The sequence below is a fragment of the Oreochromis aureus genome, linkage group 4 (assembly GCF_013358895.1).
Source record: "Oreochromis aureus strain Israel breed Guangdong linkage group 4, ZZ_aureus, whole genome shotgun sequence".
Taxonomy (NCBI): domain Eukaryota; kingdom Metazoa; phylum Chordata; class Actinopteri; order Cichliformes; family Cichlidae; genus Oreochromis; species Oreochromis aureus.
Window position 1 is genome coordinate 16,824,909 of NC_052945.1, and position 27,937 is coordinate 16,852,845.

The 27,937-nt window shown below is 38.2% G+C and overlaps 1 protein-coding gene across 2 annotated transcripts; it reads left to right on the top strand.

The window, feature by feature from the left end:
• Positions 1-10,452: 10,452 nt before the first annotated feature.
• LOC120439811 (nuclear GTPase SLIP-GC-like) lies at positions 10,453-27,927 on the top strand. 2 transcript variants are annotated; one of them, XM_039610994.1, is made up of 21 exons: positions 10,454-11,117; positions 12,024-12,209; positions 14,316-14,408; positions 15,850-15,874; positions 16,034-16,126; positions 17,714-17,801; positions 18,080-18,293; positions 18,403-18,624; positions 19,615-19,815; positions 19,893-20,065; positions 20,481-20,535; positions 20,624-20,711; positions 20,802-20,923; positions 21,609-21,785; positions 21,873-22,027; positions 22,151-22,268; positions 22,400-22,508; positions 25,634-25,764; positions 25,948-26,029; positions 26,117-26,199; positions 26,687-27,927. In XM_039610994.1, the coding sequence occupies exons 1-20, from the start codon at positions 10,641-10,643 to the stop codon at positions 26,188-26,190; spliced, it is 2,883 nt and encodes a 960-aa protein (XP_039466928.1). In that variant the 5' UTR covers positions 10,454-10,640; the 3' UTR covers positions 26,191-26,199; positions 26,687-27,927. The 2 variants fall into 2 exon arrangements, 1 of the variants encoding a protein (XP_039466928.1); XR_005612790.1 differs by lacking the exons at positions 26,117-26,199; positions 26,687-27,927 and having other exon boundaries at positions 10,453-11,117; positions 22,400-22,519.
• The last annotated feature ends 10 nt before the right edge of the window (positions 27,928-27,937 follow it).

Sequence of the window (27,937 nt, forward strand, 5' to 3'; positions counted from 1 at the left end):
TTTGTCAGCATTTACTAATCCTAAAGTTCGTGCAGTCTTTGTGTCAATATCAAGTCAGTCCATCGCAGTCCAGTCACATACATTCATTCACACACTCATACCAGATGTTGCTGATAATGGAGTCTCACGCGTGACCTATTCGAGCATCCATTACCAGCAAGATGACGTCATCATTTTAAAAGGAAAACAATTCCTTGGTTTTTTTTTTTTTTTGGACTGGATTGACTCGCTGCAATCCTTTTAGACTCAGGACTTCTCATCTGATCAATGTCCCATATCAGTGAATTTCTCCAAAGCCCATTATAATCATGGAGAAACACACTTTGCAACTGTTTACAGTAATAATATTTTATAGCGCTTTAAATTTCAATCTTTCAGGCCTGGATTAAAGAGCTGATTGTTAAATCATGAACTCACAAAATGTCAAAATATCACCACCGGTGGATCACACCTCTCAGATGTTCTTATCTCAGTGCACTGTAACAAAAACGAAGACAGACATAACCAACAAAATACTAATAAAATAACACATACTAGGGCCCATTGCAGACATGTCCAAACATAAAACTATCCCTCTCTCGCTTAGAGAAAGAACACAAGCCAAAGCTCACTGATAAAATCAAGCTAGCGCTAAGCAAAACCAAAAAATCAACCAGAAATTCACAGGAAAGTTTTACTTCCTGCCGGGACAATATTGTGTAGGAATGAGAACCTCAGGTACCATAGCACCTTTTGTTCCTCCTTAAATTAAATCTCAATCACAGAAAATGCCGTACTTCGACCTAAAACTTACACTATTAATTCATCACTTTCACTCTGTGCCACTGTTCCTCACCAAGCTGTGTGAAGCACAGCAAAGAATTCAGTCAAGGCCTTGAGCCATAAACAGACATCACGCACAGACATTGTTTTCATAACCAAACCGTTTTAGACCTTCTTCCTTAACTCTACATAAATGCTCTTTGGGTGACATATAACACATTTTTAAGTAATCAGTGGCTTCTTATAAAAAATTATATATTGGGATGTTTGTGTGCAGCATTTTGCATATCAGCTTAAGCATTTGTTAGCAAAGCATTCTTCATTGCATCAGCGTGTGCATGTGTATGTGTGTGGATCACTTCTCAGTGAATTGAATATTTGTGTGTGTGTGTGTGTGTGTCATTGCTCACTTAATCAACGAGTGCACATGTGTTCATGTGTGTGTTTCTCTTCATTCTGAGTCAGTGTATGTAGATGTGTGTGTTTGTGTGTGTGTTCATCACTTTCCTGTTCTGATGTCTTGGGTAAACCATGGCCTGAAGCGTGCCCTGGGGTCCTGCCCTCCTCCTTTTCAGTCTGTTTGCGACCATTGCTGCTGCTGCTGCTCAAAGTTCTGTCCATCCTGGTTCTGACCCCAATTGGGGCAGTCCGTTTCTCCACTGTCCATGTTCACCGCAGGTGAAACCTGCATCTTCTTCTTCTGTGTTTTTTGTCCATTCTGAGGTGCCTTTTGACCTCAGTTGGTCCTTCGGTCTCGGTCACGCCCTTTTCGCTGCCGTGTTGGTCCATCACTGTCCTGCACAGTGTGAATGCAGAGTTATCAAGATCAGCATTCTTTTATTCTGCCTTACTTTTCATTCGGGCTTGGCGGGCGTCTCGTTACAGCTCTGTCAGCTGAAGCTGTCGGAGAATTTTCCCCCGTGTAGTGAAACGGGCCTTAGGTTTAGTGCTCTCTGTCTCTGCTGCATGAGATCGCTTTCCTGCAGCACTGTTGACATTTTTCAGGTTGTTGTTGTGGGTCCAGCTGTTGCAGCATTTGGTCAGGGTCACGTAGAGGGGAGAGCAGGAGTCCAGGTCAGCCTCGGCTTCTAGGGCCGACAAAGCAGCCTGTAATCAAACATAAAGAGAAAAAAAACAAAAACAAAAACAAAAACAAAACAAAACAAAAACAAACAGAAGTGTACGAACAGGAAAATGATGTTGTGTTGGCTGTGTTACAAAGAGAGGGGAGAAACACCGGGCCAGGCCCTGTGTCAGCCTTCTCTCCCCCTTTTTTTTCTTTTTTTTTTCCTCTTTCTTACGATATAATCAACTCATAACCCACCAAGTTGACAGGACAACATGCACATGTTCAAATTTTTAAATTCACAAAAGAGAATTTTCTTTCCATCAATAATCACTTGTGTTGTTCAATCAGCAGAAAACATCTCACAATTTGACTCTTGACCACTAAATTTGTTGTTTAATCACTGGTTGGTCATACCAGTCTCTTTATTTTCTTTTTCTTTGAAGTTAAATTGTTGTCCTGCAACCCAGAGGGTTTATTTGTTAGTAATGGATAAAGTTCATCATTTAAAACAACAGGTGTATGTTAATTTTTGCTGCTTTATCCTTGCCGGAAAATCTTCACATGTTCATGAGTGTAAGCTGTTTCTTCATTGCATGTGTGTGCATTTATAGGCGGGTAGGTTAATTTTAACTCTTTCTCAAACTAGGCGTTACCTTAAAAGGAGCCTTTCTCTCATATTTCTCTGCTTGTGTGTATTTTTGTTTCACCTTTTGTTGTGATGCTCCGGACGCTTTCCCAACCTCCACAAGTCTGTTGGCCCCAAATTTTATGTGTTAAAACTTCTCTTACTTTCTCCTCTAATTCTCTCCTCGCTGCTGTCTGTTTCACAGCTGCTGATTCTTGCTGGGTGTGGTTCCCACTACTATAATTTTGCTTCGGCCGCTGTACTTGTGGGGGCAGTTGGTCCAGGTCCGCAGCTTCCTGTATTAACACACTAAGAGATTTATTTAATATTATTTTCATCACTGTTAAACAGATATGCCGGCAACACGCCCACCTTAACAGCGTAAACTGCACGCCAGTCTCCCAATACATTCCTCTCTCTACTTCTCAATAATTCTCCATTACACACCTCTTACTATCTCTCACTCCTTTTTTTTTTTTTTATTAAGATTACACCACAGAGTAATACACCCAAGTCTGCCCGTCTATCTCTATGTGGCTCCAAATTCCCTCTTTGTTCTTAATTTCACGTTATCAGGGGACAGGCACACAACAATTTTAACCCCTGAAACGTCACTATAACGAGGACTCTAACCTCGATTTTAAGAAATGAGGACTCTAACCTCGGTTTTCTTTTTTGACTACTATAGAACTCAACCTTAGATGTCAAAGCATTTTCTTGTTCTATTCCAGAATAAATGTGAACCCGTGATTACACGGCCGTTCCAGTGTTATTCTGTAGCTATGCGGGAGTCCTCAGTTCCCAAGTCGCCACCTCGGCACCCAGACGACGCTGGACCGGCCTGTGCGTCCACAGACAGGAGGGTCGCCACACCATGAACAAAATTAATTTCCACAGGTACACTAGGCGTCAACCTTAGATCTTAAAGCATTTTCTTCGCGCTAATGTCCTCCTAATCACACATCAACCGTCACTGTCACTGTGTTCACAGTTCACACACAGAAACACACCCAGAGCGCGTCTCACACGCAGAAACACACACAGAAACCTCTGAGCTCACCTTTGAAATGCAAGCGCACCACAAGTCAGACTCTATTTCACCTCTATTTCATATGCTAAACTTTGGTTGCGTCTTAGAAGTTTTCCCCGTTTCTTGCAACAGAAGCCAGTCATAGACAAAGTTAAATGTGGAAGGTAACGTGGGCTGCAACTAGACTCAACGTAGTATATTATTAGTATCTTGCTAGAAGCAGTTCCTATGACACACTGGAATTCAGCCTCAACTTATGTTGTTAGTATCTTGCGCCGAAAACCAGACACCGACAAATTTAATGTGAAAATACGTGTAACTCAGCGAACAGATTAATTTGGAAAGCCCAATATGCACATTTGGTATTTATAATACAACAGGCTGTGCTTACCTTTCTGTTTAGGCCGGCCCTCTGTTCGCCTCGCCCCACGATCTCACTACAGGCCAAATCTGCACCTCCTCAGCACACCAAAGATCCGGGTCACCAGGCACCAAGCTGTTAAAAACTCCCAGTTGTTTTAATCTTTGGGCTGAAGGAGGGACAATACTCGGTGTATACATGCTCAATCAACAATACTTTATTTTCATACAATTCAACACTTATGAGCAGTAGCGGTTTTAGATACGGGCGACACGGGCGGTTGCCCGGGGCGGCATCGTGGTGGGGGGCGGCATCACGGGCATCGGCAAAAAAAAAAAAAAAATTGCTTGTACTCATGCTGCCCCGACATCAGCCAGCGCATATTGGGAATGGCATAGGCACCGATCGGTTTTCTATCGCCCATTTGCTGGGAGTAAGGGCGCCCTCCGTTTGCGAGGTGCACCTGCTGCTTGCGGCACAGCGAGAGAGAGGGGGGTGGCGGGGATTCTCTGGCTGGCTGGAGCAGCATCTAATAATCAACTCGCAAAATAAAACAAAATAAAAACAAACCAACAAACACGAAAACACCAGACATCATGATACAGACTTATAATTTGCACCGGTGTTTTTTCGAAATTCAATACGCGAAAAGTGAGCGCGAGAGCCCTCAGTGCGCCTACTCGCTGCTGAAGTCAAAGTAAACTTTATTGTCATCTCCGCTACATACAGTCGAGTATATAGAGAGACGAGACGACGGGGCTCCAGTTACAGCAGTGCAAGTAAACAAATAATAACTATAAGAAGAGTAAGAAAATAAATATACACTTTAGGACTCGGGGTAACTCGGGGTAAAGGGATCAATGACAATTTAAAATTTATAATTTACAGTTTGATGATTTAAAGTCTCACACACAACGCGTCGAAAGGGGAGGGGGGCCGGCTGCTTCCAAATAGAGCACATTTCATTCATAATAATGTAAATCCAAGCCCATTATGTATTCATGATTTGAATCCTGGGTTGTGTGAAATCCCAGAAATACACCTTAGACAAAGTGAATCTGTGAACTAAGGTGTAGGTCTGTTAGGTTATGTTGTGGTGATCCTCGGGTTGGAGGATGGAGTGCAAAATGGAAGATGGACAAGAAAAGTTCAAAGCCATCAGGTGCTTAGTTTAGAAAAAAGAGAAAAGAAGAGGAGGAGAAACGAGCAAAAGATACACATAAGCAGATGTGTGATTGGATAATGGCAGATCATCCTGAAACAATCAGAATCATACTTTATTAATCCCTAAGGAAATAATGTGGGTTACAGTTGCTCCAATAAGAAATGGTAAAAATAGTAACAGTAACAGACTAAATTCCAAACAAGACATTATGTTACAGACTTTAATATTAATTAATCATTGTCAATTGTTGATTTGTCCTGTTCTCATTGTATGATGAATTATGATGGCTGTTTGGTAGCCGTTTGCATACAATCCATACTCTCTCTCTCTCTCTCTTCATATGTGTGTGTGTGTGTGTGTGTGTGTGTGTTTCTCTGGCGAAATTCAGTATGGTTCCGACAACAGTTTTATGTTAATGTATAATCCTTAATATGTTTTATGTGTGTGTGTGTGGGGGGGCAGAGGAGTGTTCGCCTGGGGCGCCAAACAGGCTAGGACCGCCACTGCTTATGAGCATAAGAACCATCATGATGGGGAGAGATGCTTGAAGAGGGTCACAGCATGTCTCAAAATGGTGACGGGTTACTCAGCCTTTTATAGCTCCTAGTGGCCCCCACCTATTTGTAAAAGCCTAAACATTCACATGTTTTCTCTCTTACGGCGCCTAAGCTATGACCTCGGCTCCCTGTCTTCATGCTCTAAGGAAGGTGGGGGTATGGAATGTAGTCTATCTTCTCCTAACTGCAGACATAAGGTCTCCTGCACACAACCTTCTCTTCATGATTCAGCAGTAAAACATGTCAAGATAACAGTGTAACACATTCACAGCAGATCAAGGATACAGAGTGGTGCACACTTATCTAATGAACTACGTAATGATTATATTCTTCTAACCCAAATGTATGATGGAAACTTGACTACTCACACAGCACACAGTCTAAACTAAAAGATAATATATGTCCTACAGTTGTTAACATAAATCAGCTATCTTGACTACAGGCATAAAGTAACATATGTTTCTACTAATAACCTCATAGAGCCCACAAAAGATTTTTCACATTATCCCCATAAACAACATGCGTTTATAGAAATCATAGTGACAGAAAGATTTAGATTCTTGTTTCACAATGTGCATGAACTTAAAATCTTTAGAGTTTCATAGTTATAAAGTATAGAAAAGATTACATTTGTTCCAATGTATGAAATACACTTCTTGTAAAACAAAAAAAAAGTTGATTCGAAATGCATTAAAAAAAGCTTCTGCCATCACCTTTCTCCTGTACACACACACACACGCAGCATTACACACACCCACTCACTCACTCACACACACACACACAGGGAGAGAGAGAGAGATCATTAATACAAAAGATTGCAGCAGATTTTGGATTTTCACTCTTTAATATGAACATAAAATTCATTCCAATTTTTTGCCTTTGCTTCAATGAAGATGTGTCTTTAAATCTACGATACCTTTCCTGCTCAGAAAGTTTGCTGACATAGTAAAGAAGTGGTTAGGGAACTCAGTAAGTATGAACAACAATAGTTTAGGGACACTTTCTCAAATAAAGAGGATTTCATCATCTGCAGTTCGTGAAAAAAAAAAGTGACACATTAAAAACAAATCAGCACATCCACAAATTATGGATACAGACTCTTTTCAGCTATAGAGGTAATTAATGGCATGCAATAGAGTGCATTGGTGGACACTTGGGCATCTTTTATTTAACATGGTTATACCATTGTGAATTTTGCTATATAAATATGCTCAAGAGTCTAGTGTGTGACATCCAGCTAAAAATCGAAAATATATATTTTTAAATCAGTAACTTTGCAAATTTAGAGGAAATGTTTTTGGTCAACAAATGAGTCGCCTTTTAAACAGGGTTTGAATAATTAGACATACATACATACCGTGTGAAAGGATGTCCTGGAGCAGAGAAGCACGCTGTACTGTTGCTTATTTCTTATGCATAAGTAACGCCAGCATGTCAGAAACGCTCTGTGCGGGCAAAGCCGGTTCCAACGCCCGTCGAGGCATCAACTGGCCTTTCTGCCGGCTGGCTGGACCCTCAGCTTTCATGCTGGGATCTGCAGCACAACTTCGCACTGGCCACTGGGGCAAAACGGATTCAAAACTTTGAAGTACTAGTTTGGTTCTTCACTGCTCGCAGAGAAGTAACAATTAAAGAAAGCGATCCAGCACGAAACACAAATCAAACAGCACAGTCGGAATTGTCCTTAACCGCGCTCAGTTTCACAAATAAACAAAATGCTTGCACCAGCCATAGACACAGGAGGGAAAACTGAAAACTTCCCAGAAACTGAGATTGTAATAAATTAATCACGCTAAAGTCGCCTCTACACTTTTTTGGAAAGAGCCTTTATACATAGCATATGCCAAGCAGACTTAGAGCAAGATAAATAATATGTAGCCTTAAAATTTAACATCTAAAGCTTAAAGTTTTATCAGTTTTATCAACAGAGGACCCATGAAACGCCCAAAGCTGACAGGTCTGAAGAGCACGGTGCATGCTCTCATGTCACAAGTTGACCTACATTTTCCAGAAAGACAGAAAAACCACACAGTTAAAACCTGTAAAAATACTAAATTAAGAGTTTTGCACTATGTTTCACCAAGTTAAAAAACAAATCCAGCAAAGCTGCTTCTACCAAAAGCATTTATCTTTTAGATCAGTGTCTCAAAAGCACCATTAAAAAAAATGTGATCCTGCATTTACAAAAGTAACTCATTCACAGTGAAAACCAAAACGCACACAGCGTTTGATAAACAACATTAAAATAATGTATTGCACATCTATGTTTTACAAATGGCATCAAAATTCAATGTGTATTTTCTCTAAAAATTTACGGTCGAATACACAAACTAATGTGCGGGTGTCAGGCTCAAGGATAGAGTTTGCTGGCTTTTATAAACCTTTATGCCTCTTCCCCCACCCCAAAGCGCAGACCTCAAATTCACCTTAACTATCCCCCTCTCCAAAGTGCAGTTGTTAAAAACACACAAAATCTACCATTTCGGTTAGAGTGTGTACAAGCACTATTGCAAAAGTAACTCCTGTTTCACACTGAAAACTAAAACGCATCGGCTGATAAACACCAATTAAATAATGCGTTGCACATCTGTGTTTTAAAGGAATGTCTGGGAAAGCCCTCGCGTATTTTTGTTTTAATTATTTTAAATTTTAACTGAAAATTAATGCGAACTCACGGCGCTGTTCTTAGGTGAAAGGGTTTGGGTTTTTTTTTTTGGGGGGGGGGGATGCAGTTATTTAATGAAAGGGATAAAAGTTTGGTCTCTCTCCACATCCTTATTCACCATTTCTTGAGATAAACAGCGTCTTAAAGTCTGAAACAGCCAACAATGAGTTGGTAGAAACAATGCACCGCATGGCCACAGGAAGTGCCCTTTTCGGAAGAGTGAAAGCGCACATGAGAGAGTGCATGCGTGGCGTGCTCGTACGTGCACAAGATGCCAGTTTTAAGCTCGGCAAAGGGGTGTGGGGGCAATCCCCAGGCAAACCCCCCCCCCTGACCTCTGACCCTCACCCCCCCCACACACACACACAAAGGTGCCAGTTATATTCTTCTAACACTGTACCCCATCAGGTAAAATATAGGCTACATTTGCTTTGCACTGTCCCCCATGAGACAGTATGATGCGATTCCATATTAGAATCTTGAGGAATGTGGCTTGTTGTTATTCAGCCTGGTTCTATGTGCCCCCTTTTAACTTTGAGCACCCGCCCCTTGAAACATACATTTTACAGTTATCTTCTATATCACCGGTGCACACATTTATTACCTGTGTAGAGGTACAGTTGCCTATTATTTAAAAAAAAAAAAACCTTAACGTAGCTATTTAAAAAGCTATTTAAAGGTATTAAGACATTTCTACTACATATTTTAGTGCAAAGCTAATTAAACCTTAATTAATATTAATAATTAATAATATATTCATAACAAATTAATAATAAAATAATATTAAGGGAATATGAACTTTATTAAAACTTTAATTCTATTTTCAATGAATATACTGAACTTGAACATCTGTTATGCAGTGCACAAACAGAGAAAAATAAAGGGATTTTTAAAGAAAATTTGTCTTGTTTTCTTTTGCATTTATTGTATTGTATTTGCATTTAGCTCAGTTTCATTTTCTTTTTATCAGAAACTGAAACTCGCTCAGTCTTGTTGTCATGCTCTTTCACTAAGAACATGACACGTTTTGCCTTTATTATTATTATTATTAATTTTATTATTATTCATTTTGCAAAGTTTTTTGTTATTCTTTCTTTTTCTACCTAATTCCTTTGACTTATTTTAACTTTGACCTACAGACAACAATGAACCACGACAGTTCCTACATTTAACAAACATCCAGCCACTCTCATACCCTGATCAGCCTCTGTATATGTGCAGGTCAGGTATTACTTGTGTTCTGACAGACATTTTTTTTGCTCCATCAGAGCCATTGTCTGGCTTTTTTTCTTCTTAATCTGAATCTGTTTTGGGGGGTTGTTGTTGTTGTTTTATCCTGCTCATTGTTGTACTTCTCCTTTTGTCTGCTAACGTCATCCTCCATCACTGACCATTTTCTCCATTACCTTTAAAAACAGGTGAGCACACTAAAAAAAATCTGAAGTTCTCATCAATCTGTGCATCTGTGTAACTGCTCTACTCATCAGTTTCAGGAGCTGAAAGGTCTAATATATAAAGAAGGAATGGTTTATCAGAAATTACAATTTATCTTTCAGTTTCAATTCTTGGTCATGGATGATTGAATGGAAACTAACTGAAAGGATAGAGACATTTGAAGGTGAATTATTATTTGTTTTGTTTAACATATTGCATTTAGTAATAGACCTTTAAATGTTGTTCTGTACTATAACATGAGCAGTCTTGAATGTTGTCTATGTTTAGAGAGTAAAATAGCACTTGTGGTTTTTATACTTACTACACAAAATGTGTAAGCAAGAAAAAACTCTTAGCACATTGTTTAACAAAGAGAATTAACATGCATTCAATTCATACACCAATGCAGAACTCCTTTAAAAGTATTTCTGAACTAATTTCATGTATAATCCTTATTTCTACTAAATTGATGAGGAAAGTCTGCATCTTGATATTCAAGAAAACGACAAATTGAATCTAAGAGCTGGACCTAGAGTGAAATTAATTAATTACATGCTTTAACATTTGTTACCTTTCTTCTGAAAATGCCATTTACCTTAATGCTTACAGGTGAATTTGTTTTAGAACTATTATGGTGGGCTAATTACGTTGAATTTCAATGTGTCAGTTTGTGACGGGGTGTGGTTGTTTAGCACCAGGTGAGGGGTGGAGCAGCGGGTTCAGGTGACAAGGGGGGGCCGGGAGAAAGCTGATGCCTGTCACGCTGATTGCCTTTCTCCTTATTTTAGTAGCTGCTGGGGCCTGAAGAGGAACGAACTGAAAGCGGAGTGAGAGAGCTGAGCCAGTGAGAGTTGCAGTGTGTGAAACGAGTTGTGAACTGAATAAAAACAATTACTGAAACGTGACACAGAACTGTCTCCTTCTTTAGTTAGTAACAGAGTATTACAGTGGTGACCAGTTTGCCGCTACGACATGTCAAACCCGCAGAACCTCCAGCAACGTCACGCGTTGGCTCGAATGATGGCCGACATGGCGGACTTGCAACAGCAGCAGGCGTTACTGCACCAGCGGCAGACGCGGATGCTACAAAACCTTTTGACTCAGTCTGGGGCCGCTGCGAATCCGCTCCACCTGGACGGGCCGGAACTCTCTCCAGAAGACCATCGTCGCCGCTTCCGTGGTTGCCGCATGGGACCACAAGATCGGCCTTCGGCTTTTGCCCAGCAGCTCCGGTACGATGCAGGGAGGTGGCTGCATCCTGGCCCGACACAAGGGGAGACGCGGCTGCTGGAGGCTGTCGTTCTGGAGCAGTTTGTGGAGGGGCTGCCAGGGGAAATGGCAGACTGGTTTAAGTGTCACAAGCCGCCCAATCTGGAGGCGGCAGTGAGGCTGGCTGAAGACCACCTGGCGGCGCGGACGGAAAACCCCAGAAGATCGCTGCCAGGGGAGGTGAGCGTCTGCCAAAGAGTGATTTTCGATGTTTTAATTTTTTAAGTCTAATATCTTTACTTATAATAGTAAATGGGGCGATCGTGGCTCAAGAGTTGGGAGGTCGCCTTGTAATCGGAAGGTTGCCGATTCGAGCCCCGGCTTGAAGAGTCTCGGTCGTTGTGTCTTTGGGCAAGACACTTCACCCGCTGCCTACTGGTGGTGGTCAGAGGGCCCGGTGGCGCCAGTATCCGGCAGCCTCACCTCTGTCAGTGCGCCCCAGGGTGGCTGTGGCTACAACGTAGCTTACCTTTACACGTGTGTGAATGGGTGGATGACTGGTTGTGTAAAGCGCTATACAAATACAGGCCATTTACCATTTAAATACACTTTAGTCAACAGGGTTTATGAAGGGGTTGTATATAAAATAAAGAAATGATCTGTTTTTCAAGTATCTTTATGACTTTATCCGTATTTGTACCCATATTGTCATCAATCCAGTTCTTTTTGATTATAGAACTGTGATGTTATATTTGTTATTTCTGATGCCCTCTTGGCTAGCTCTCTCTTGAAAAAACCATTTTATTGTCAATTACTTTTTACACAGATAACTAAAGGATATCTAACAGTTACTTTGCCAAAAAAAAAAGATTGCAGTAGCTACTTTTTGATAGAAATGTTCTCTAAGTTACTTGATATTTGTCATGAGAGATATTTTTGACAGATTTTAAGTCAACAAGTAATTTATAACAGCTTAAATTCCTGCAGTAAATTTTTTGGCAAATGCTGGAAACCCCTTTTTGGCAGGTGATCATTACCCTGCTGGCCCCGAGGAGCAAACTTTCTGGGCCTGTGCCAGCGACACTGACCATCGAGGACCAGTGGCTACGCTCCAACAACCATTTCCTCTCTGCTTTCTATCCCCAGGTCCTGGCAGGGACAGACGCTGTACCTGGCTCACTGGGGGCATCACAGACGCAGGGACAGGTGTGTGAGCAGTGTGGGAACCTGGGACATTTTCAACAGGAATGCCCGCACATGGAGGTGCAGGTGTACCATCCTGCCGGGATGTCTACACCCAACCCTGGTCGAGGAGGGATGTACAGCGTTCTGGTAAGGTGCCAAGGGATTGTACGACAGGGAATTGGGGTTGCACGCAGACTAGTCCACCAAACCCCGGTGTGGCGTGGAGCATTGTTGGAGGCTGAGTTGGTGAAGGTTAGATGTGTGCATTAGTGGTGGGCAGGCACGTGCAGGGGGGCGGAATGGGCTTGAGCACCTGCCCCTTTCCTGATGGGTGCCCCAAGTGCCCTTTTCTTGAGGCAACTTTTTTTTTTTCTTTTTTTTTTAATTTTTGTGTGCGTGTGGAGTCCTGTCTGTTCCCCTCAACAATAATATTTAACTATTAATCATAGTTTTGCTAAATAAAAGGATGTGACTTGCATCAGTCACATGACTACCATTAACCAATGATCGTCCTTGATGGCAGCGCGTGCTGGTTACGAACCGGGAACGAACTCGCAAAGAGCACACTCATTTTTTGCCGTCTGAGCGGTGCAGAGCTGTAGGACACTGATGCAACAAAAGCCAGCAAGTAGGTGTACAGCGTACTGTTTAGTCTACAGCACACAACAGTATTAGCTTATTTTGTACACGTTGGTAAACTGTCTTGTGACAACTGACGAATTGAAACAAATACCATACCACCTTTATTTATAAAGCACTTTAACATAAAACCAGAGTTCACAAAGTGCTGTACATGCTAATAGCATAAGTAAAGAAAATTAAAATGAGATAAAATAAGATAAAATAAATAACTAAAAAACTAAAATAAATTGAAACATGTTAAAACAAATTGAGTCAACCTTCTAATCAATGCCAAAGGCTTCAGGGAATAAATATGTTTTAAGAAGACTTTTAAATTCAGAAAGAGAAGAAGCCTGCCTAACATGCAAGGGTAGATCATTCCACAACTTTGGAGCAACTACCGCAAAAGCACGATCACCTTTAAATTTATACTTAGTTTTCGGTACCTTAAGGAGCTGCTGATTGAGCGGCTGTGTGTGTAACAGCGGGACAAACATTAACTGTCCTTTCATTAACTGCACAAGTAGTGCTGGTCTTAGCCACCAGCTAACTGGGTAACACTGCCATGGGTCTGTAGCTCTGTCCACTGTTTCAGGGAACGTGTTTTGTTTTAAAGTAAGTTACAGGGCGTTTCCCTGCCTTTCTGGGGGGCTTATATTTCACTAAAAACTATCCAATATGCATGTCCACATAATTATGGTTCATTATAATTACAGTATTATGAAAAAACACTGTTTTAAAGAAAATATATTAAACGGAATATACTAGATTTGTATTTCAAATATGAGAAAATGCTGATTTTATAGCAGCAACTTTATTGTATCTCTACAGTTTAAGCATTTAATAAGCTTTCTGCCTGCAAAGAGTAGATGGTCAAACAAATTGAATCATCATAAATAATTTATTATATATTTATTACTTATTTATTTTTATTTTAATTACTTTATTATTATAGCGTTAGGAATAAACAATAAGGATTCTTGATCAGGACCATGATGCAAACCTGTGGCCATAGTAGGATACATGTAGTATTCTGGAGAAGGTATAAAATATCACTGCTTGTGCATGTGCACCTGTATGTGTGTGTGTGCATATTTTATGTATATAGATTTCTTTTTCATTTTTACTCATGATATGACATTGTCCAGACATGCCCTGTAAGGAAACAGTGACAAAAGGAGCTTTGTGAGGCTAAACGCAGTGGATCCCTCACTGGCTGGAATAAAAAAAACAGCACAGGTCACAAGAACACATGTACCAGTTGTTGCATTGCAGAGGTATTCCAGTATAAAACAATGATAAACACACCTGCAATGTTTTGGTTCTATAACATTTTTCTCTTATTGTTTTATTATAGAATAGATGGATGAGTTTTTAAGTTTGGATAATTAAATAATAGTTTATTGCAATAGTAAATTGTGCCTCAGATGGACAGCAAGTGGAGAGTGCTAAATGAGATGAGGAGATGGGAGGAGGAAGAGAGGCAAAGAGTGATTCATAGGCAGAGCCTAGTTTGTTTCTCACAGTTTTGTTGCCTTATGGTTCCTGACATGGCACTTTCACCAATCTTTTTATTATTATATCATAGCACTTGTTTAATCAGCTAACATCTCTCCTATGGACTTTTTACAGTCTCCAGTCTCAGCTCAACACAACCCGTTCCTCCTGCACTATCAGGAGCAGGAGCAGCAGAAACTCCTCAACAGCAGCATTGTACCCCATCAGGTAAAACATAGGCTACATTTGCTTTGCATTGTCCCCACCTGATGACAGTGATATAGTATGATGCGATTCCGTATTAGATTCTAAAGAATGTGTGTTGTTGTTCAGCCTGGTTCTATGTGCCTGTTTTTAACTTTGAGCACCCGCCCCTTTAAACATTTCTGCATGGCGGATCGAACCAAAATATAGATACCAAAGTTTGTATTGATATTGATAAATAGGAGCATAATGAGACTGATATTAGTTTCTGTCTTGATACATGCTCAATCATCCAGGTAAGTAAATCCCAAGTTTTCCCAACTATATAAAGTGCAAATGTTTATAAGGTTGGGGAAACCTGCAGTTAGCTGAGACTGAAGAAGTCACTTGGATGAGTGATGAAACGTTTCTCCCACTGAAAACAGTCCAGATGAACAGAATCAGCTTTTTGGGATACTGGTTTCTGTTTCTTTGGTACTCCTAGAATCATCAAAGAGGCAACCTGGCCATCTATCTAAGTGCTGCTGCTTTCAAGCTTCATAATAACATTAATTGTAATTGAAACAAATATCCCAAATATATCATAACCCCTTTGTGTTAACTCTAAAAGGGATACTGTGCAGTTACTATATTTAAACTACAAGTAGATGTAATACAGACTTCTCATTATATGTTTTCTGTCCTTGGTTTTAATTAATAATCCAAAGAAAAGAAATTCCCCCAAACATTTACAGGTCATGAAAATTCATTCTGATTTTGCAGTTTGATCCACCATCCACCATAATTATTAAAAAGCATCAGTATCTGTATCAGATTTGTTGATACTGGGCTTTTATTTACTGGGTATAAAAGGAATACCAAATCAGGCTGTATCTCCCACCACTAATGTGCATGGGGAAATTCATGAAAGTCCTATTGTGTCACCCTGCAAAAACCACACCCTGCTACATAGTGATAGCAACAGCTGATTTGGAATTCAGATAATGAACCAGCATGCCTTCATTATTCATAAATATACACTAAGGTGACCTGAGTCAAAGCAAAGCCCCAGTCACACAAGCCTTAAGACCACTAAACAACTGATGTAGTTGCCTGATGTTGGAATACACATTTTACCCTAACAGCTGGTGGTTGCCAGGGATGGGGTGGTCACCAACTGGTCTCTAGGTCTGTGTCACTGGTGCTGAATTAGGCAGAAACATTGACTCATGGGATCATGTTTACTGAGAAGCAAGAATGCAAAAGTTTTCCATTTTTTTAAATCTCTGTGCTAGTTGAGACTATATGTCCATATAAGTATGTACATTTTAAAAAGTGCATGTGAAAGTTTTTGACAGTTTGTTAAAGAACAAATTTTTCTGTACAGGAGAAATGATTTCTTCTATAAATTCAATTATGCATACATGTACAATTTATAATAATTTAACTTCAAATATGAAATTTAAATATTTATATGCTTCCACAGGATTTGCCATCCAAAAATGAAAAAGGTGAGAAAAATGTATCTCACTCTCATTTTAATAAATCTAATTTATTTATTTATTTTCACAGTATTATTTTTGCAACGTCTAAAATCCACCATAACCAGAAGTTTCAATATTCATAGATTTTCTTTTTGTAATTTTATTATTTTGTTTAAATCCAAAAAGGAAAAAGAAAGTCAGATCTTTTTCAGAGTGAGCTCTGCGAATGGCAACCATCTCCTAAACGACATGACAACTGTGCAGCAGGCTCACAGTCAGGTACACACACATATATGAAATCCTCACACTTATTCCTGCTTTGTGTCACCATTTTTAACAGAGTAGTCAAAATCAGTCAAATCCACAGTAATCTGTCATCCAAGGTCAAGGAAAAAACAATATTTCAGAATATACTCTTGTTCGGTTCAGTTAGGATCATAAGAAGACTGGCAGTGTTAATTCAACTTAAAGAAGGAAAAAAGTGATTTGATTGTATTCAACATTTAAATGGTCCAAAACCTAGACATGAACAAACATTTAAATAATTTCAAACATGTAATCTTCAACAATGTACAATATATAATTTCAAGTGTCCATAAATGTGTCAGGCATGCTGTCCATTTCAGTTCAATGCACTTCGTATTCAGTATTTGGTAAGTGTTCAAGTTATTTGAATTGTCTTTAGTCACTGTTTTGCTTTTTGGTGCATCAGGTTTGGTGTTAAGTGGAATCAGATCTGACCCAAAAAGGAAAAAAGTAGCAACATAAAGTGTCCTGAGATCACATTAAAAAAATGTTAATCCTCAAAAAAAACTTACAAATCGTTGTATCCTACCACCCTCCAAGGAAACAGGTGGCCTTCAGATAGACCACATAAAAAAAACAGCCAGGATATTCTTTAAAGAAAACATTAATTAAAATGTGATAAGCTGTTTTTAGAATTTATTTAATATTACTTTCTACACCAGGATCCTTTTCCACGAAGCTGAAGGCTGGTAACTGTGCAGGGGCGGATTTAGCCAGGGGGGCTGATAGGGCATTAACAGGGAAAAGGGGGCACAAAGACATACTTTTCTTTCTTATTCTCATTTAAAATGTCTAGCTTTTAATAAATAAGTATCCGAATCTTACACCCAAAGTTTTAGTCTTATGTAAAATGTATAGAAGTCCATTACTGTATATAGTAACTATTAAGTCTAATATACCCTAGTAAGCTATAGTACTTTTTCTTTTGGGAAGATACCATCTGTGCAGTCTGCAATTCTGTAGAAGAAAGATGTTGAATCGATTTAATTATTCTTGGAAAATAATTTATTTCTGTGCATTTTTTTCCACACTGCATCAAATTAAAGTTGATTACGTCAATTAAACATCATGAGGTGGGGGGTGGTTCCCTATTTTTTTTTTTTTTTGCTGGGAGTTTTAGAACCCTATTAGTTAGGTTGCTTACTCTTTAAAATACCAGAATAGGAAGGATGGAGTAGGTTTAAGTTTATTAGATTGATCAGTATTGCTGAACTATGAAATATTTTGGGTCCAGTGTATTTTTTACATACAGGTATAACAGAATAGCTTTAGTGTTTTGTTTTTTTTTACTTGAGTATGAACTTATACAAAAAGCAGCAAGATTAAAAAACACACTATATCGGATTTATATTGGTATCGGCAGATATCCAAATTTATGATATCGGTATCGGACATAAAAAAGTGGTATCGTGCCATCTCTACTTAAAATTAGAATAAAAATAGAATACAATTGGCAATAAAATAACCATGGGTTACATTTGCATATCAGTGGACCATATTCGCATTACACTGGTTCCAGGTTCCTACTTATTAGGGGGTTTTTTTCTGTTTCTCTGACAGAAACAGAAATACTGTCTGATGTCAAAGACATAATGAGACGTGTCAGTGAAGGAATTCATGGCCGTGACAAGCTCAGCGCTTTCCTAAAGTGAGTAATAAAGATTTTCTATTTTTGTTGGATGTTCTTCCAACCATTTCCCAGGAAGTTGGGACAGTCTCTAACATTTTGCTGGTATTTGGTATAATAAACATACTAAAGATTTAAACTCGGTCAGAGCTCAACATGGAGCTGTGTAGTTTGTTCCAGTAGTAAGGTGAATTTTTTTCAACACATTTTTAAAAACAAATGTTTCTGATTTCACTGCATTTTCAGTTTGATATTTCTGAGAATGGGTCAGTTAATCTATATTTAAACTCTTTCAACAGGGATAAAATCAAAGATTTGGAGACAGAAAAGAGGCACCTGGTTGGTGTCTTTGGTAAAACCGGGGCTGGAAAGAGCTCTTTAATCAATGCCATCCTAAATAAGCAGCGCCTGTTGCCTTCTGGAAGTGTCAGTGCATGTACCTCAGTGATGATAAAGGTGGAGGCAACCAATGGATCAAAGTATGAGGCACACATCGAGTTCATTACAAAAGAGGTAGAATGAAATATGAATATTGTGATTTTTGAAGTAAAGTAATGTGTTAGAATGAAGATACAAAAACTGCTTTACTAAAATTAAGATATAATCTTTTTCTTTTTTTTAGGATTGGGAAAATGAGGTGCAGTCCCTAAAACTGGCTCTTGAAGATGATGATGATGATGATGACGGTGGTAATGATGATTCACCTGATCCTGATGGAAAGTTATCAGCGCTGTATGGAGAAGAGTGGAAAGAAAAATCCACTCACAGCCTTATGGACAACAAATATTTCAGAGATATTCCAGAGTTTCGAACATCCAAGATAAAAATGTTGGAAAGTGACTCAGTAAGTGTGCAGTAATACAGACCAAAATAAAATCTGGTTCTTCTTCTAGAACAAAGGAATACTTGCAGTTTAAAGCATATATTAGACCACAGTTTGGGTAAGATACATAGCAGTGTGTGGCTTATGAACATCACATAGTGAGCAGTCAATAGTTACCCAAGCAGCGTTAAGCTACCCTGATGCTGCACCTTTGCAGCAGGAAGATGTCCACGCTATGTAGTGCCACCCTAATGGAAAGTGCAGACAGAGACAAAGCACTGGTGAATAAGATGTTGTTGCAGTTTATTGCTGAGCAGATATATGTCGGCAATATGTTGATGTGCCTCATTTCAAAAATGTTTGACATCCATCAAACAAGAAACAAAAAACCAAGTGAAATTGTGGTGGTTAAAATTTTATGGTTTACTATCCTGTTGCTGTCTGATTACCTTGTTACTATGGAGTTTGCAGTTTTCTTTGTGGAGGTGTTCAAGAGTTTCACATTTGTAAAACTCCTGCTCAGAAGGTCGAGCAGGTCACCTACTAATCGCAGGGTTGGTGGTTCAATCCCTGGCTCCCTCAAGTCTGCATGCCAAATATCTACTTAACCCCCAGTTGATCTTCGATGCATCCATCAGAGAATGAATGTGTGCAAATGTTAGCTAGAAATAACATATCCAGAAAAAAGGGCTTGGGGTAATGAGGCAAGTTTTATAAAGTGCTTTGAATTTTTACATGCAGTAAAAGAAATCACTATATTAGAACCAGGCCACTTACTGTGATCCACAGTAAAATATAAAAAAAGGTTTATTTTTTTATTTTTTTTAAATAAAAAAAACATCTAATTACTTTGGATTTATTTTCCTGGTTTTCATTTCAGATTTTTGAGATATGATGTCTTATTTTGATTTCCCGTCTTCTTTTTCATGCAATCATTAAAATCTTTGTTATGAGCACATACATTCAATTGGCTTGTATTTATCTTGTTGTTGTTGTTTGTTTTTTTTGCAGGCTGAAGGGTTGTGTGAAGAATTTATGAGATATACAACAAGTGAGTCAAATGAGACAGAAGAAGTAAAGAGGTGGTACTGGCCGCTTGTGAAGTGTGTGACTGTCAAAGTGCCAGACAATGATTTTCTTGATCATGTCACACTCGTGGACCTTCCTGGAAATGGTGACTCTAACCCAAGCAGAGATCAAATGTGGACAGAGGTAATTCACAGAAGTCATGTCATCTTTCTTCAAAACATTAGTTATTTATAATTTACATACTTTTATTTCCTTTTCAGCTTATTTCCAGTTGTTCTACAGTTTGGATTGTGACTGAAATGAATCGAGCAGCATCAGAAAAAGAAGCCTGGGAGATCCTGGAAGGTGCCAGCGGCCTGCTGGGAAATGGTGGCGAGTGTCAGCAAATTCATTTTATCTGCACCAAGTCAGATCATGAAAACCCAGATGATATGTAAGTCAAATATACAAAAAAATCGAATTACAAAGAAAGTTTGGCAAAGATACATCATGACCATACACTTCACTTTTTTGTTGCTTTGTTGTTTAAAAGTCATTATTAAACGTTTTCGGAAGTCCGAAAGTGATCATACAACACATCACGCAGCTCACTATGAAACCTAACTGAACAATGTGTATCCTGTTTCGTGCTCTTGGCGTTATCAGCACCTGCAAAAGGAGTTATTTTCTTCAACTACTGAGGCTGAAATAAGTTCATCTAGTTTTAGACTGTTCAGTGGAAGTTTTCATTACAGTGCCACAACTGAGTATGCACACAAATGCTTGAACCTTAAGAATAATTGAAATTTTCCATTACAATACTAACAATAAATGACTTTTACATTCAATTTTTATTTCCTTTCTAAAAGAAACAAAGTCAAGAATGCAGTGACGAAGGCGTTCAAAAAGCAGAATCAGATTAAGGTAAATTTATAATCTGACAGCAAAATCTAAAACAATTATCTTCTTAAACGGTCCAAGAGTAAAAACTGACTAACAAAAATGTTCTCAGAATCACTTCAGTGAGGATTGTTTCAAAGTCTTCACAGTGAGCTCCAAAGAGTTCCTCAAAGTGGAGAATGTAAATCCAGATGTCAATGGTAGGTGAAGTCACTACCCGTGATGTTATTGTTTTTGTGTAACAGAAAATGTATTGCTCAGATTTATATTTCTTTTTCAATTCTTTACAGAAATACTGAAACTTAAGGAAATTTTGAAAAATCTGAATGATGCTCATTCAGAGACCTCAAACTATGTGTCTGGAGCTTATGGGATTCTGTCTTTGATACATGGGGCCAAAAGCAGAGAAGTGGTAAGATCAGGCAATAAAGCCTCATTCATAATATTCTTGAAGGTCATAAGAAAATGCATAAAATAAAAATGTTCATAAAATGTTCACTAAAGTTTACTAACATATTGTAAGGCATGCTGACCTTCACTGAAAATGTGGGATACTGGACATCTTAAGTCTATATGTGGTAATTTATTATTAGTGATTGAAAGAGGAGAGATAATTTGGAAGAACTGGATATTATTTATTGAGATACAGAATTTGATTAAATAGTTATTTACCAATGAGACTCCAGTGAACCAGTGAGAGCACAGAAATGATGGGAGTTAGGACAGGACCCTGAGAGTCTAGATTCTTGGGGTAGTGAAGATGGTAGTTTGGATGGGGCTCTGAGTGACCGCACGAAGGTTGAGGTGAAGTTGGGGAGGAGGCGAGTTGCATGGATGAGAGTCTGAAAGGCAGAATGATTGGTCTGAAGAAGGCAAAAAATGATCAGACTAGAGTAATGAGGTCGATAGTGTGGAAAAATGGAAGTGACATAACAAATAGACAGAGGCAGACAAAAATATTGACAGACCTATCTGACTGAACTTATGCATGAGATTCCTGTTAAAAACTTGGGTTTCTCAAGACCACCTTAAAAATGAGTAAAGAACCATTATGTGATGTTTTACTGCTTTAAATAATGATCTTTCTTTTATTTCAGGTTGAACAAAAAAACAATGTGTGTGCAGTCCTTGAGGGAAAATTGAGCATCCAACTTAGTCAAGTCAAAAAAGCAATTGAAGACATTATAAAAGCTTTTGAACAACGCCTACGGGAGGGAGTTGAAAAATCCCAAAATTCATGTGAAAGAAAACTGAAGTCCTTCTTAAACCCCATTGTATGTGTTTAATTACTGGATCAAAATCTCAGGATACTTTGTGACCATGTGTTTAAAAAAATTAAATACAATTCTGTTTTGTTTCAGAAAACGAGTGGCAGATCTTTTCACAAGACGCTAAAGTCTGCAGTTAGGAATGTTGGCATCCAGAAACTAAAAAAAGGGAAACGAAAAGACCTCAACATGATATTAGCATCTTATTTGACTGAAAGCATTGATGAAAAATTCAGAAAGACCTTCCCGTGAGAATAATCGAATTCTGAATAGCACCAATATGTACAACAATACATGTATCCAAATTGCAATATATCATAAACTTGCTAATACTGCTATTATGAACCATACTGTATCTTTGCCCCATTCAGAAATGACCTAAAATGTGGAAATTTCAATGGGGCCATCAATGCGTTTTCACTCGACACTGATTCACTGATTGAAAAGAACAAAAATGTCGAACTGCAACTGACATTTCTCCAGACAGAGGTAAAAGAACTTCCCTATCCATGAACCTGTTAGCTTACCTATTATTAGAAAGTAATTTAAACACTGAACTTGTAGTTATTTTACATTGATGTTGTTTTAAACAAAGTTAATCCATATTTCATGTTTCTAAGGAAAAGAAAATGAAGACAAAGCTCAACAAAACCATCCTCACACAAAAGAAATGGATCTACAACAGTCTGACAGAGACAATCAGGAGTAACATGAAAGGATGCTATAAAGGTAAGAAAGAGGTGAATTACCTAATTTTTTGCACTATAAGGCACACTTAAAATCATTTAGTTTCTCAAAAATCAACAGTAGGCCTTATTATCCGGTGCGCCCTATGTATGAATTCTGGTTATGCCTACTGACCTTGAATTGATTTTAAGTGGTACACAGCAGAGGTGGGACCAAGTCATTGTTTTGCAAGTAAGTCTAAAGTCTTTATCCTCAAGTCACAAGTCAAGTCTCAAGTAATGTCAGGCAAGTCAGAGTCAAGTCTCAAGTCAATGGTGTAAAAGCCCGAGTAAAGTCACAAGTCTGAAACTCTGACTTTCAAGTCCTTTCGAGTCTTTTAAAAAAAAAAAAAAAAAAAAAAAAAAAGAATGTTGCAGTTTTATGCCAAATGTAAATTTTAGACCATGTGATTTTTAAATCTTTTTTCTTCTCAACACATGACGAAATAGTGAACTTAGAAAATATACACAAATTGTGAAATTGCACCTCTATAAAATGCAGCTCAATTAAACTTAGCTCCAAGAATAATTTTCACCGACAATTCTGAGATAAGCTGCATGTTATTCTAGGATGCGCTTGTAGGACCTGCTTCAAAATAGCAAGACAAAAATATCATACACTTTAAAACCAAACAGTATCATCAATGTAGCCTGGACAACATTTGCTAGTTAGATGAAGTGATCTATCTCATCATAGCAAAAGAGAAGCACCACCTACCGTTCTTTATGCAACTTCAACTGTTGGAAGTTGATCCATCTCTGTCTGTGATTCTCTTCTTGCATGTTTTGCATATTGCATTTCGTTTTTTTTGTCGACTACTTCATAGTTTATGTACCTGAAAAAACATAACTCCTTGCAGCATTTTTGAGCGTTTTTTTTTTTCTTTAAAAAAAAAAAATCTGGTTAATTTGATTAGCTGTGCTACAGCTCATGCACACATACGTACGGAGTGTGGTTTGAATAAATGAATGAATGAATTGAATTAATGGTGCACACTTTCTATATAATATGCGTGTTAAACTTTAGATTTGGGGTGAAATATCAAATCTTTCCAAGTAAACCAAGTCCAATTCAAGACCCAGGTCATTGGTGTAAAAGTCCAAGTCAAGTCACAAGTCTTAGAACATTTTTTCAAGTCAAGTCTAAAGTCATAAAATTAATGACTCGAGTCCAAGTCATGTTACTCGAGTCCACACCTCTGGTACACAGCGTTCAAAAATCTGTCAAAAAATGTTTTAGTACGACTTTGGTAAGCTACGAAGCCGCACCGCTTGATGGATTGTCGGAACATTTCGGCTACCATAGTCAGGAGCCTCGCAGAATAATCCCAGTTGTAATCCGTTTAACATCCAGACATCCATGAAAACAAAATTTATTAAATTTAAACGAGTTAGAAGTTAGCAGGACGTTAGCTCACTAGTTTCCACCTGAATACGACATACCATATATATTCTGACTGAGAGATTTTTGAAAAAATTTAAACATACAGCTCTGGTATCACTTCAGACATAAATGAAGACAGAAAACTAAACAGTAGTGACTTTTGTAGGGTTACTCAATGTTTAGATGTGTTAGGTGAGGGCTAATTCTTTTAGGTTCAGCAGCTAACAAGATGGTGTATCGGTCAGGATACAGGAAGGAGGACTAGACGCTTCCACTTTGCTGGATTGTCACCGCCAGCCGTTTTATTGCCAAAAATGCCCAGTGTTGCCAGCAGTCTGTAGTAACAAATAAATTGCCATGAGACCGAATAAATTACAGCAGCAGCTAAACTAATATAAACTCAAAAATATCCAATGAAATAAACCAACACATCCATATAAATATATATATGACATAATATATAATATAAAATAACTCCAATTAAGCACAGCGGTAATGCGATACTATAAGCAGAAACATTCACTCTAACCATCGACAAGGAACTTTGGCGCCATCATGTGGCCAAATAAACTACTACATAATGGCAGCAGCCAGCGGCACATGCCTTTAACCACAAGGTGAAAAATTCGCTGCTACAACACAGTAGAAAGTAACTAAAGCCACAGCAAACATCTGGATCGGAAAATAACATATTTAAGGAAACTTACTTCTAGTCATGAACTTAACACTCGGCGCATCACGGTGAAGGATGGCAAGCAAGAACACAACTTACACGAGGAGGTAACAGAACTAACTCCACCCCAAACAATGTTGCAGGACATAAAATCTCAGTGCCTTTTATACACTGAAGTAGGACACAGTGACGCTGGAGGATGAATGCTAACTTTTTTCCACTCGATTAGAATTTATGTGGGGGTTCCCGATTGGTTAGGGACAAATGCATTTGCATGTCAAGATGCTGTAAATGGACCAAACTTCAGTCAGGAGAACAGCTGAGATAATCCATCCACAATACGAGGTTAGTCATTAACATAGTGCAACAACATGGGAATAGAGCAGCTGCGAGAGAATTCAACAATAATGAATCAATGGCACGTGTTAAATATCAACACTTCACCGAGTTCTTTCGATTCCTCATAGGCATCTAATGGAAGACAACACACTGCTCAGTAGACCATTTTACACTTTTATTACGTCCAGAAGGGAGATGCATCCTGCATGACACTCTGCCGCGAATCTCCAAATGGCGGTGTGCGCTTAACAGTTTTATTACAATCTGTCTCACTCTAGTCTAAACCACAGTATTCCAGTACATTTCCACTGAGAGATGATTCCCTGTTATCTACTTCTACAGACAAACGTGGGCGAGAGTCTCCAACATTCTACCACTAAAGGACACGTAGTCTAATGCCTTTATTTTCAGGGCCGTGTCCACTTAATACTACACTATACAGTTATATGACATTTTGGTTAATATAAAGCATAGTATTGAGGCGCTTCAGGTAATTTTCATTTTCACATTTCACATACGGAAGTGGAGGAAGCAAGAAGAATGAGTTGAGTAAAGTTTGACTTATCTTACTGTTTTGTTTTGCTTAATGCGTCTTATAATCCGGTGCACCTTATGTATGAAAATGGACCCGTTCATCGACAGTGCGCCTTGTGATCCGATGCGCCTTATGGTTAGAAAAATTCGGTAAGGTATTTCTATTCAACTGTGCATGAAAATTATTGTCTCCTTGTAGAAGCAGCAGCCTTTGAAGGACCAGGCACCCTGAAGAGGATGCGGGACACTATTGAGAGACATGTGGAGTCAAAGATGGACATGTTTGAAGAGGCAAAAAATGCCATGTTGAAGAAGTTGAACGATTTGAAGGTTTGTTACAATTTAAAATCAACAAATTATATGAATGTGTTTTCTTGATTTTGGTGAGATGTACAAAAATGCCCAAGCAGTCTTGAAACACATATCAAACCAATAATTTATATCTTGTCCAGTTATTCTTGGATTCAATAGTTGCCTATTTAAAAAGTAACAAAGATTTTGATGGTAAATTAGGAAACTGTCCTGGGGACACTGGAGAAAACCATGAAGGAATCCATTGAGCACTCACTCAAGACTGAGGCCTGCTCACTGCCAGGTAAACAGAATATATAAAGTATTAGGAATCCTCTCAATACAAACACTAACAATAAATATTAAATAAATACAAATACTTTGTTTTTAGATGTTTTGGAATATCTTGAGATGGTGAAGAAACACTATGATGAACTTAATGGCGGTCAAGATGAAAAAGAGTAACCACACTGGGTAAATCTTAAAATGTCACAAATTGTTTAAAAGGCTGTGATCATGAACTATTTTTCTGATTATTTCGAACAATGTTTTTTTTAGTGCTGTTAGCATTAATCACGTTAATACGCGGTCATCAAAGTTAACACGATAAACATTTTTAATGCACTCAACCCATCTGTAGCACAGAATAGACAAACTTCAGACAAACTGCCCGAAATGCGCTAACAGAGACATTCCAAGGATTTTGAGTCAGTCTGCGCTCCAGATGAGTTAATTATTAATCGTGTTAGTCGTGTTGATGGTGTTAAAGCGTCTGCATGAACGCGCTAATGCCGAGTAACCCCTCGCAAGGACTAATCTTTGTTAACTCATTAACGGGGATTTGCCAATTTTGACGTGTTAACACGGATCGGTTCACGTTAACGAGATTAACGGTGACAGCACTAGTTTTTATTTAAATATAACTGATCCATCCAGCAGCCATTTGTTATTTGCTCCACAGAAACAGCTGAGGCCTGATGACCCACAGGACATCCCTGAGGAAACACTGATTAGAGACACGAGGTCTTTACATATTATCACAGTAATATTTGTTTTGCTCTCTTTTAATGTTGTGTTGATGTGTACTTTTGACTTTTAATTAATTTTATACAAAAAGCATTTTAAATATTATAGATATCAATTAAAACTGCTAATATTAAGATATTAATCACAAGGGTCTAAATCATGTTTTGATTTCTTTCTTTTTAAAAATTTGTAGTAGTTTTTAATCACTTATAGCAGAGCGTGAAGAAATGTAATGCATTCCCCATTTAAGCCTGAGATTTATGGTTTTAATTGTAAGAATCTGAGATTACAGTTTCCAAACGCATTTTGATTGTGTTGCTTGTTTTAAATATCATAATTTAATGTTTTAAGTTGATGTGTATACTGTTGGTTCATTGGGACGGGAACATTTATTTTAATGTAAGTGCTTATCAGTTAAACACTGAGCCTTATCCAGCACTGAAAAGGTACCAATTTTACATCACAGTTCTAATGACAAATACTTGTTTGTTGCAGTTATACAATATGTGTACATGACAAATAGTGAGAAATAGGTGTAAGTAAAGCTGTAGGAAATCATCAGCTACTTCTGTCATCTCCCTGCCATTTAGATTTTTCTGGGTTTGGAATTATTGGTGAATATATTACAGTTTGAGTTTAGGTTCAGGGTTGTTTCTTTGTTATTTTTTGTTATGTTAAATGTTTAACATTTTAATTACTTCTGTGAATATTGTTAAATTCCTGTTTTGATTTTTGTCTTCAGTAATTCTCTCGTGTTTCCTCCACCCACCAGACTTTCTTTCTTCCTGAAACAGTTCATTCACGCATTTACTGTCATGTTTCCTGTAACCTTATTTTAGTAATGTCATTACAAAAAATGACTTTGTTGATTTTTAAAAATGCTCAGGAAAGGTACTAAAGTGCTTCCTTTATTACCTCCTTTAACATACAGGATTAGGATACACTGGTGAAACAAAAATATTTACATCTCATAATTTTAAGTGACAGACCATGCAGTTGTTGAAGAAAAAGATTAACAACACTGAGATTGTGGCATAGAGCATTTAAATGTAAATTAATCCAGCACACTGTGATGCAGCTAGTATATCATTTAGCTTTCTTGCTTCCTTATCTGTACTGATTCTGAAAGAATGCATGTATTTGATATTGTATACTGTTCAATAAATCTTACGTGTAAGCAAATATT